This window comes from Protopterus annectens, chromosome 13.part0 (genome assembly GCF_019279795.1).
Source record: "Protopterus annectens isolate FY-2018-M chromosome 13.part0, PAN1.0, whole genome shotgun sequence".
Taxonomy (NCBI): domain Eukaryota; kingdom Metazoa; phylum Chordata; order Ceratodontiformes; family Protopteridae; genus Protopterus; species Protopterus annectens.
In genome coordinates this window covers 182,949,667-182,961,805 of record NC_056747.1, presented here as the reverse complement: position 1 = coordinate 182,961,805, position 12,139 = coordinate 182,949,667, and the positions used below count along the sequence as shown (strand labels likewise).

The 12,139-nt window shown below is 43.4% G+C and overlaps 1 protein-coding gene across 1 annotated transcript in view; it reads right to left on the bottom strand.

The window, feature by feature from the left end:
• Window positions 1-12,139, bottom strand: part of PIK3R2 (phosphoinositide-3-kinase regulatory subunit 2) — a 1,862,656-nt gene that overhangs the window by 342,377 nt on the left and 1,508,140 nt on the right. Inside the window, exon 11 of the mRNA XM_044090759.1 lies at window positions 10,748-10,873. Within this exon, the coding sequence (XP_043946694.1) occupies window positions 10,748-10,873 (126 nt within the window). The remainder of the gene's footprint in view (window positions 1-10,747; window positions 10,874-12,139) is intronic.

Below are 12,139 nucleotides of genomic sequence, written 5' to 3'. Positions count from 1 at the left end.
GCCCTGGCAAAGGCCTTAATAGACATGGCTGCAGGAGGCCTAGCAGCACCACGTGCTGGGGTAGAGACATCCAAAGGGATGATGTCCGATACGTCTAGAGGAACCACATTAATAGGTAAAATTTCAGAGGCCGATTCAACTAGGGTAGCAGGAGCCTCGGTAGTAGTCATGGATTCGGCTGAAGATTGACCCGTTTGCTCGGTTTCGGCCGAAACCGAGACACTCGCGGTTTGCTTAGCCGTGGTTTCGGCCGAAACCGCGGACCGCGAGTGTCGGTCTTTTTCTATGCGTTTCTTAACAATTTGAGAAGTCGGAGGATCCGACGGCATAATGTACGCAAAATCTGAGCCGAAAAACTGTTCAGCAAACTCCGACCGACGCCTAAGCGTTCGTCGGTTGAAAGAAGCACAGGCTAAACAGGCTGCTACGTCGTGGTCTGGGCCTAAACAAGGTAAGCAGTAAGAGTGGAAATCTTTATGAGGTATTTGTTTCCCACAAGTTAAACAGTTATTCACTTTTTCTGACATCGGCTGAGGCAAGAAAGAGTCCCCAACGGGGTACTTAGCTTTTTAGAAGTCTTCGAAGTAGTATTCGGTAGTAGTAATCTCTGGATCTGACCGACCGGCACTTGCCAACAGCTTCTGCTTCGGGCACCACGCGGCAAGAAAGACTGAGGAAAATGGCATCGGCTGATGCCTTTATACCCGAAGACCAGCAGAGATGACGTCGGGTGAAGTGCGACACCAGCCGAGGCCAGACCCAGACTTTGGAATCCGGCCGACCGAAGGGCTGCCTGACGACAGGACAACCCATTTGTTAGGACTGCAGATGCATCCTTGAAGGACATCACTATAACACTGAGTACACTCGATCATCTACATTTATGGTAAGTCTACACAACTGTACTATGTTCTTCGTGCTTCACTGTTGCAGTCCTGACATGGAGGATGATTCCCAAAGTTAAAAAAGAGGGGAGGATGATGAAGTAAGGCGAGGAGAGGAAGATTTGTGGGGTAATAAGAGGTAAACCCTGCTTTGGACAAAGACTCATCTGACAGTTTTAGTGTACGGAGAAAGTGTGCACTGAAGACCAGATGGCAACCTCAAAACAAGGCAGTGGAAGACCTAGTTGCTCCACTGGAGTGGATCAGTTTTGGGTGTGATCCCTACAAGATAAATGTAACAAAAAGGTGGTACAGAGAGAGAGAGAGAGAGATCCTTTTGGAAACTGTCTGCCTGCTGATAGGTTTTTCTTTAGTGCTGCTAGCAAAAGTCATGGGCAGTTGGTCAGATATTCGGATGGGATTTGTTGCGTCCATTTGGTAAGATAGTTGCCTATGGATGTCTGAGAAAAGCAGAATTCCCTACCCCTGTATTGTAGGTTTGAAGAGAAGACAGAGAGGTGCATTGTTAGACATAAGGAAACACCTTTAGCCTAAAGGAAAGATGAGTCCTAAGAGAGGGAGTCTGTCAAAACAGAAGATAATAAAAGGGTGCCACTGCCCTGAGGCCCGAGGGTTACTGAAACTGTCCTAGCTGAAGAGGTGGTTATAGTAAGCCAGTAGTCCTCCATGCAAGGAATTTTAAATGTGAAGGAGGTGTAAGTCATTCTAGGAGAAAAGCTGGTTTGCAAGGTGATGCATGAGGTTTCCTGGGAGGCTTAAAGTGGATGGCCCTAATAAGAAACTGTTTGGGCAGTGGGTGAGAGAAAGTAGGGATGAGATGAAAAAAAAAGTGGGCAGAAATAGTTGAAACCTGAATACAGAAGGATTTGCGAGAGAGGTCTCTGTCAGAGAGAATTACCAAACAGGACAAGCTGACAGGGATCTAGGCCCTGATGGGACCCTGGTTAGGCTGTATACCCCCAGTTAGAAAAACTTTCTATGTTCTTGCACAAGATTTGCTGGGGCTAGGTCTCCTGGCTTTTACTAGGGTGTCCTGCACCTAATATGCAGGGCGAGACCCCCCTTACCAGATTAGAGTATCCTTCATTTTGATAGATTGAAGGGGAAGGCATCCTCCAAACTGATGGGTAGAGGGTTTGCAGAATGTTGAGTATGAAGTGTCCCTTCCTCTGAGTGAGAATGTAAAGAGTCAGAGGTAATATTCAAGGATAGAGCTGGACAGGCTCAGAAGAATAAAGTACTAGGGCTTTGGCTAATCCGGAGCTATAAGGATGGCCCTTGACTGCTCTTCTCTGATTTTTGGTGGAGCCTTGGGAAATGGGGCATAGTGGGCACCCTAAAAGAATGGGGCTGTCCATGTGAATGACAGGGAATCTGTTTTCCAGCTAAAAGGGTCTTGTTCCTGGAACAGAACCTTTCCAAATGTGCACTTATACTGGTGGCGGACAGTTTCATCGGTGGGGGTCCCCTATTCCTCGGCTATGCTGACAGAATACACAAGATGCAATTGCCACTTGTGGGCATCTCCAGGCTTCTTCTGATTGTGTCTGCTCACTGAGAGAGCACACCAGAGGGGAACCGAGTCCACAGACGCCATCCAATGAGGTAATCTGGGGCAAGCAGTGATCCACATCCCTATAGTCAAGCGATAAGGTGGGCAGGAATGGGTTTCCCCTTATTCTTAGTCAAATGTCTGCGGCATAGTCTGAATGACTAGCACCCTTGGTTATAATTTCGCTGAGTGTTAAGTGAAGCCCTCTGTGCAGTCAGAAGTACCTTTTTGCTTATGTGGTTATTCACCTCCACTGGGGTTTTTAAGTGTTCCAAGAGAGCTCCTCAAGCTGTTTCTGAGGAATCTGTAGCTGAGATTGTTGCAAACAGAACGGCAAGCCTGGGATCAGAGTGCAGGCCTTGGTGCACCATGCAGACACGCCTTTTGGGAAAAGAATCAGCCTTATCTTGGCAGATGGTGGGTGGGTGCTGGCCCCACACATTTTTGAGGTACCACTATAATTTCATGTGCAGCCTGGCCAGGGGAAGCAGGGAGATGACAGAGGCCATGTAACCCAGTGTATACAGAAACTTTCTGGCTGTAAGACGAGTGCTGTCCATAGATTTTAGAAAGCTACTGGTCAGGTGGGGTTATCTTGTCTGGAGTCAAGAAGGGTGGAGTCCAGAGCAGTATTCTGTTTATAAGTGGAGTTTGGGATCCTTGGCGACTAATGGTGAATCCCTGGGAAGTAAATAAGGGCTGGGTAGGCATCCGGGCTGTGCTGAATAGAGCCATGCTTGCGAACAGGAGAAGGAAATCCTCCAGGTAGGGGTAAATATGAACTCTTGCTTTTAGTAGTAGGCAATGGGAGGAGCTAAGAGTTTGTGACTACCCTGGGAGCATTAAAATAGACAAAGGGGCAATGTGCTAAATAGTAAACGTTTGGCACTTGCTCAAAAGATAAAGGGTTCTCAGCTTGATTCTAGTATGAAAATAGGCAAGAATAGATGATTTAGGCCTGGATTCCCCAGGGAAGCCTTAGAAAAAACTGGGTAAGAGCGAGTGAAGGGCCAGCATCCTGAGTTTGGCAAACTGCAGGAATAAGAACACCTTGAACAGTGCTGAGGAGAAATCCCTTTCTTATTAGATGTGCAGGGGCGGCTTCCACTGAGGCCTGTTCACCTGGTGTATTCTTATGTGAAATGGCCTCTTCTTTTTAGAGATGGTGTTGAACAGCTTTTGGGCGATATCCCCTGGAAAGGATATTTAGTAGTCACTGGTTTGAGTTGATGATATGGCAATTTCAAAAGTGCCGGTCTTTTCTTCAATTCTGAAACCAGGTTATGGCTGGAGTGGAGGGATGACTATGTGCCATAGAAAAGTCACAAGTGTTCCCTGCCAGGGACCTGAGAAGTGGGAGTCCCTGGTGTTGGGTAAGAAGAGTGGCTTTGCCCGGGTTCCTGGAGCTGACTGTGGTTCCCTGCCCTGAGGGTCATTCTTTGTCCTGCTTTGGGTTGGGAAGGAAAGGACCAGAGCTTAGTGGGATAGCTTCTGCTGAAACGTGGGGGCTGTACCTGCAGGGAATCTTTGGTTGCTTGCCTGAATTTCTCTCTCTCCTCCACATTTTTGAGCACAGCTATTGCTTCAGGGCCAAAAAGACACACTATCCAAGGGGGTATCCAAAAGATTGGATTTGCCATACTTCGGGACAGCCTGCTCCCTTAGCCATGTGGGCCTCCTGATGACAGACCCAGTGGCTGCAGCTCTGCTGGCAGTCTCTAAAGAATCAAAATCACAGTGTAAGGAATGCTTGATTACTTGTGAGGTGGAGCTACAAATGTCTATCCTTCTTTGGATACGGTCTTATTTTCATTGTTTAAAAGCTTTGCCTCATCTGTTCCAGTAGTGCCTCTTGGTGTTTTAATGTGTGGAAATGGGAGTTTAATGCCCAGAGTGGCACAGGTATACACTTTCTTGCCAAATCTATCAAGGCCTCTGCCCTCTATCACAGGGTAGTGTTTTTTTTTGGATGTGCTGAGTCTGGCCACCCTTGGATCCAAGACCAAATATCGCCGGATCTGATGAAGGGTTTTTAAAAAGGTCCTTATGTGAATCCATAACCCTTGTAGAATCCACCAGATTTCCTGGGTGCAGGAGGAAGGGAGTCTGGTTTCAAAGAGGATTCTTGGAACACATCATCAATCACTTCCAGAACTAGGGGAACTGCCAGAGGTTTAAGTTCTGGGAGGTGGAGAAATTCCCCGACTCTTTTCTTAGATTGGGGATAAACTTGCCCTGCCCAGTGAAAATGTTCCCCAAAGGATAGATCCTCAGGATGGGAGGCAGAGGGCAAAGTTTCCTCTGAAACAGACTCCTCATAGAACGGCAGAGAGGGATCCTCTTCAAAATGTTCAGGGAGAGAATGTCTACCCCTAACCAGGGAAAACAGATCATCTGCTAAATCAAACAAATCTTGCTGCAAGGCCTGAGACTACGGGCTGTAATGGAAAGAAGATGGCTTCCTAGGGGTAGTTTTTTGTTTAGATCCAAGGACATTGGAAGCCCGAATACTCAGACATAATGGCAGTGCCGTGTTCGTCGGAAGCTGAGACCTGCAAAGCAGTCTTGGACCCGACCGAAGAACATCGATCCACGGCTGGTTTTGATGTTGAGGGGCCCAAAGGCATATCAGCCTCCAAAAGGGTCTCACTAGAGGGCTTCTCCACCACCTCAGTCACAGGAGGGAGCTGTGAAAGTGTCTCACTGACTTTTACAATAATCAGCCCTGGAGGGCTATTAGATTGTGCTTAGGAAGATCTACGGTCTTGGGACGAACAGTGGATGCCATAACACATGGAAAAACTGAGGACTCGCTAAAGAACCTAGCTAAAATAACTGTCCTACGCCGAATTGTTCAGAAATTGAATCGGGTGCAGAAATGACAGTTAGAAACATTATGGCTTGGGCCTAAACAGGTAACACACAGAGGGAGTAGAAGTCCCGGTATGGAATTTTTTACCACAATGGAGACGGTTAACTTTCTCTGACAGTTAACAAAAAAGAAAGAATTCCCCAATGGGGTACTTAGCTTTCTGAAGTATTCACTCTGGCATGGACTGACTGATGCACACTTCCTGTATGTCTGCTTCAGGCTCCGACGGCAACAAAGAACTGAGGTCATGATGTCAGTGGACTCCATTAGTATTCTGATGTCAGGAAAGGGTGTCTGCCAGTTGTAGGAGGAGGGAAAAATGTTACTCTGGTAGTCGGGCCAACCAAGGGCTTCCATGACAGGAAATCCCACAAGTCAGGAATGCAACAGTGAAACAAAACATTGGAAGAAACAAGAAGGTGCATTCTCTAACACCAGGGATGGCTACATAGGGAGGAAGGAACAACTACATCTAAAACTAAAGAGAAGGTTTCAGGGAGAATAAGCTGTAAATTTTGACAAAGTCCCTTAAAAGCTTGAGAAAGAATCCTACATCTTACCACAATTGTAGCAAATGAGATCTGATGTGTTTTAGGTCAGAATAGAGCATTGTGGGTAAAGGAGAAGCTCGAGTTAGGATCTGAAGTCTTTTGTATACACTGAGCCCCATTCGTGTGTAAGAATGACAAGGACAACATCAAATCATCATAAGTATTTTCTTCAAAAGGAAGTAATAAGACGTTCGGTGAAAAAGTTTGATACTGACAAAAGTGAACACATTTGCAGGTACTTCCATCCTGGCAGCCTCAATAATGACTTATTAAATATAACAGCGCACAGTTTACTTTGATCATTTTAGGGTAACCAGTACACTACTACTTAAGGCTGAAGCAAGTTGCTTTTTACTTCAAGAAGGCAAACAGATATAGGACAAGGACAGATGGTGTCAGTGCAAGGTGGAACACAAATGACAGAGTACGAGGAGAGGAAACAGCATACAGGGTTAGTATGCCAAGCATTAGTGTGTGCACATAAGTATCAAGTTGGAAATGTACATCCAAATGAACATCCATGCAGAATATGTGCAGAATGGCTGCCTTATCAATTTTACCATGGAATGAAAATGGCATTCCAGCTATAGACAAAAGAGCACTGAATTACATAAAGATGACTTTGGGGCAAAAAGTAATGTTACATGAGACTCATTTGAATAGAAATGAGCATTAGAATTTCACAAAGAAAGGATCTCAGAATGGCTACTCAGCATACTATCATGGACAAAGTAAAATGGAGGGCAACTGATAGCTAGAGGCGCTCCTATAGTCATAAACAATGAGAGAAAAGACAATAATGGTAGATTTGCAGTAATTAGGGATAACTGGCACGGAAGTAGGATTACACTGCATAGTATTTATTTTCCACCTGAAGCTATTATTAAGGAACTTAGAATTTTAGGAGAAATAATCTTTCAACATGGAGTACTTTTATTTGGGGGACGACTACCAGATTTGCAATAGTGAGAATGTACCAAGGGACTTCCCATACTCTGGAACAAACTACCTATCTACATCAAACAAAACTCCTCATTAGTACTCTTCAAGAAAAATCTTGATGATTGGATGGGAGATAGGAAATTCACCCCGTGGATCACTTCTGTGGCTCTGCTCGACAGGGGCACAGGAAAATAATTTTCTTGGGTGGCAAAAGCCAGGGTACCGTTTGGCTAGGCTTATATAGGCCCTATGGCCAGTTTGACTAGGCTTATATAGGTCCTAGGGTCAATACCTACCTATGAACCTAGGAGGAGAAACAAAGAAGAAGGTAGATTTCTGAAGAAATATATGGGAATATTTCAAATGGAAGTATAAGAGGAGATTTGACAGAATTTACATACTCCCCAAGGTATTAAAACTGGGCTAGCCTGGCAAAAAACTACGTTTTAAAGGAACATGGGAAGACCCATCCAAAAACTATTTCAGATTGTGTACCAATAAAGACCAAGATAAAGAAGCAGGGTAATGAAGTAAAAATGGACACTTCCTACCTACTTGCTAAAAAGAAAGGTATTTAAGAAAAGGGTAGCAAAAATTATTAAACAGTTAACAGGGGAAAATAAAGATTTCTCTAGAAGGGATAGTGAGGGAGAGGGATAAATGAAAATGCAGTTTAAAAATATAATATAAATAAATGAGAAAGAAGGAAATAACAATAAATATTTAGATAGGTTGCCAAAGGTTAAAGTACTGCAGAAGAATGGAAATCTCACAGAACAAACTAGAAAACTCCTCAGCTAATAAAGAGATAAATTTATTTATTTATTTTATTTTATTTTACATTTGTTAACCGGGATGGTCCGACTGGATACATGTCCTTTTTCAGCGGAGGCCCGGGGAGAAAAGCTCCAACAGAGTTACATTGATAATTAGGTACAGTAAATGAGCTGAAAGAACTTAACAAAAACATAGGCTATTTACATACAAGTACAAGACTGCCATTACTATTTCTGAGATTACTACAAATGTAACATTAATAACATATTAGCAAGGACGGTAGGCAGTATAATGACAGCGTTAGACAGGATACATATTTCTTTATCACAGTATACAAAGTACTTATCATCTTAGCTAGTTGTTTATGTTTTAGTTAATGGCACAGAGCTAGTCTGGGTTTGAGCAAGGACATAGCCAGTGTGACTTGAAGTGGAGTTTTAGACTATTTTTGAATTGACTTAGAGAAGTTGCAAGCGTGATGTTATTTGGGAGAGAGTTCCATATTTTACCAGTGGTGTTGGCAAATAGCGCGTCACCACCTAGGTTGAGAGATTTAGTTGTTTGGACAAGGAGTCTGTTTGCTGAGCGAAGGCAGCTTAGATTGGAGTAGGGAGTCATTAAGTTATTTAGTGCTGGGGTATTCTCAGGTTGTTTAAGGATTTTGAAGGCCTCTATGAGTTGGGACTGGTGAAGGTGTGGGAATTCTATCCATCCAAGCTGTTTCAGGTTAGTACAGTGGTGTGTTCTGTAGGGTAGGCCTGTAACGAACCTGGCAATGTGATTATAGCAGGATGAGAGCTTGGCCAGATCAGATTTGTTAAGGTGAGTGAGGACAGGAGAGGCATATAGTAGGGTAGAGAGAAGGTGTGAACGGGCTGTGGCTGCCCTGGCATTCGGGGTAAGGAAGGCTTTAATTCTATATAGGGTCCCAAGTTTCTTGTTGACTGACTTAATAGCTTGGTTGATATGTATATCAAATCTGAGTTTATTGTCAATGTTTACTCCTAATAGCTTTGTATAGGTGTCTGGGGAGATGATGGTCCCATTATTGGATTTTATAGTGAAGTTTTCAGTCGGAGATCTATTGGTTGGGTAGAAGAGAAGTAACTTGGTTTTGTTTGGATTTAAGATCAGGAGATGGTTGGCAAGCAAGCCATAAACCAAAGAGACACTCTCTGTACATCAGCCACCGATAACTGCATGATGATGAGTGGGATAAGGGTTATCTACATCATTTTGTCTTTCTGGAAAGTGAAGTGAGAGACAGCAGTCAACTGGCCTAAAACCATGCAGAGCCATATGGAAGTGGCAAGCTTATGTCTGTGCATGGAAAATCAGGCGCAAGAACAAAACCCAGCAAGGACTGAAGTAAGCAGCCACCCAATGGAAACAGCAGCAGCTTCAGACCTGTCCTATTAAGTAACTCAACTAGGAAACTTACTCACCTCCCTTTAACACAAACTGGAAGACATGCTGACATCCTTTTTGTGAATGCCTACTAAAAGATGAGAAAAGTGAGGCCTCTGAATGTGGTATGACATACGGAAAAGGAGCACTACTGCGGTGCTCTGTCAGAGCAATACTAAATTCAGACTTAGAGCCCAGCAGGAAAGTAGCCAAGGTGATTACAAGTGATCTGTCAGAGGAGACTACGTGGAGATAGCATCCCTAAGGGACCACTTATCCCCCTCTCATATCATTTGCAACCACACACCAAAGTCAGGCTCTTCTGATGGAAATAGGTGCAGGAACTGATGCCAACAAATTCTAAGCAGCCACTGCGAAAAGAGCAGAACAAAGGCAAAGACCTTAGCTTGGGGATTTTTACAGGACTCTTCTGCATTAGAAAACAAGGACATTTAAATTACCATTGTGGAAAATAAATTTGGGGGTCTGTCCCACCAGAAGAAGAGGCCCACTTTAAGCCCTAACATTAGGGAGACGCAAGGCCCATGCTCTGTCCCTAGAAGACAAAAGCCAAAACTAGTAAAGCAAGCATCAGCATTGCAAAGTCTATCAACTGAGGGGTAAATCATAAGAGTGAACCCCCAGTGTTTGCCTGACACCAGAGGAACGCACTGAACACTCGTTGAAGCTAATGAATGGTCCAATACTGTGCTCCTGCCTGAGCCAAACAAGCCTGTATAAAATATGCCAATGTCAGGCATTCTGGAATAAAGAAGTAGCTGACCTATGGAAGAGGGGTGGAACCCAAAAGTCAGAGACCCTGGAAATGGCTAAATTGATACCAACAGGGACAGTGTCAAGTACCTCTCAAAGTAAGAGCAAAGATGCTGGCATTCTGGTACCTGCAGAGCAGAACCCGATGCCGTGAAAACAAACTGCCATTGGAGCCAGCATCAAGGACCATAAGAAGCAAGAGTGCAGATAGTGGCACAGCAGAACCCAACATCTTGGAAACAGTTCAAACCACAATGGAGGTGAGCATTCTGAAAAGCCACCGCCTGTAAATCTCTCAAAGGACAGAGACACAACAGGGGGAAGGGGGATGGGAGGGAGTGACGCAGCTCCTCCAAAATCCTTGGGGAAGTGCTAAAGAACTGATATATGGAGGGGGAAAAACAACCTCATTCAAACCGGGAAAAAGGTGGTACATAAGGAACCCAAAGTTTGAAGCTCTACACCATAAAAGGTGGGAAGAAGAGACCATCTGGCATTTCTTATGATCACTGAAGGTGCATGTGCCTGATTTAATAAAAAAACTGAAGATGGTATAGGTGGATTTCTTATCTGTGATGCAGGCAAGTGTCCAAGTAGGAGAAGTTAGCCCACACCCTTTGCAGGTTGTGGAAGTGAAGACAGTCAGATAGACATCAACTGCAGGCAATTTCTATTATGCTATGAATCATACTGCAACACTGATCAATACGAATATCAGCTGACAAGCTCAGATATACTCCAGTGTGTGGTGTCATCACCCATTCAAAACAGCATTGCAGTGAGTTTCCTAAACTGGCATTAACGTGTAACATGCAACAGCTCTGACAGACAGTAGAATAACATTTAGAAGGCATTTCTAACCATTTTATTATTCACAACGAGAAGCGCAGTACGATATTAGCCTGCTTGGCAGCATCAGACTCACAAACTGCATTACACACATGGTTATGAAATGCAAGTATTGCACCTGTGAAGTTCGGGTGTAGTCCTCATATAGAAAGTCATACTCGCGATTTTTCTCCTGGTACTGCTGATGGTACACCTGCAGCTGCTCTCCTACGGCTTCGACACTGTCCTCCTTCACCAACTGGTCCTGCACAGATTAAAGCCATAAAGCATTACAACTTAAAACTGCTGACTTAGTACACAAGCTATGCATTTACCCTTTCATAAAGTAATACATATGTTCACAATCCACACACGATGCAAACACAATTAAAAAAAAAAAAAAAAAATATGCTACACTATGGCACTTTCAATCTCTGAAACTAAGAATGGCTATCACCTTTCTAAAACCACACATAAGTAGTGACAAGCAATAAACTATAAAACAATGCAGCTATTACTAGTAATCTGCAAGGCATAACATGCAGTGGTTGGCTGGGGATATATTGGTTTACTGGGAAAAAAAAGCCTTAAGAGATCAGACAATGGCCTTTAAATGAATTTCACCTCATCTTACTCTATAGCCGGTACACTACTGTTACTCCTGTACCAAGATAAAATCTTCATAAAAAGAAAGAAAATTGCTACCTCCACTCAGGGATGAAAACAGAATCAAAGAGATATTAGAAAAACTACATCAGAACGTAATTTTAAGCATCAAAAGGGAAACCGTGTGAAAAGAGCTACTGCATAAGGCTGACATCAGAAATGCACCTGGAATCCTCAAACTGAAAGAAAAGGTAAACCAGGCCGTGCTTTGTTTTACCTTGCACCTCAAATGGCAATTTACCACGTACAGCCAAGACCAAGTTCAAGGATGTGCAATCTCAGAGTTAGTATATTTAAGTAAGGGAAAGGACTCCCTCACACGGGCAATGCAGGGTGACTTTTTCTTTTCAAGTTCGGGGCTTTTCAATTAATGCCATTTGGATATCAACTACATGAAATTAATAGTTTTGGTAGTTGAACTTGCCAAACACACCCCTTTATACATATCTGGAAAATTGTTTTTACATGCTTGCTTACCCAATATAGCTATTTTCCCCAGTCTTTATGAAGTGAGTTCTAACAGAAAAGTTACGACAAATCAGACAGGTGTGGTATGTCCACCCAACATTAGGTGCATATGCCACATACAGAGGCAACATTTCTAAAACACACAAAACGCATTAAAGAATTGTACACTCCCACAGATCAAAAAAACATATTTGTTATATCTACAGATAGCAGTAAAATGTACTGTTATCTGTTTTGCAAAAACAATGTCTAAATGCCAACACTTCGCAGTTACTATATATATGTACATATATATATATATATATATATACACACATATGTATCTACTTTCAAAATCACAAGTAGAAAACATCGGAAATACACTACTATAAATCCTAAGAAAGCCAATACTTTGAAA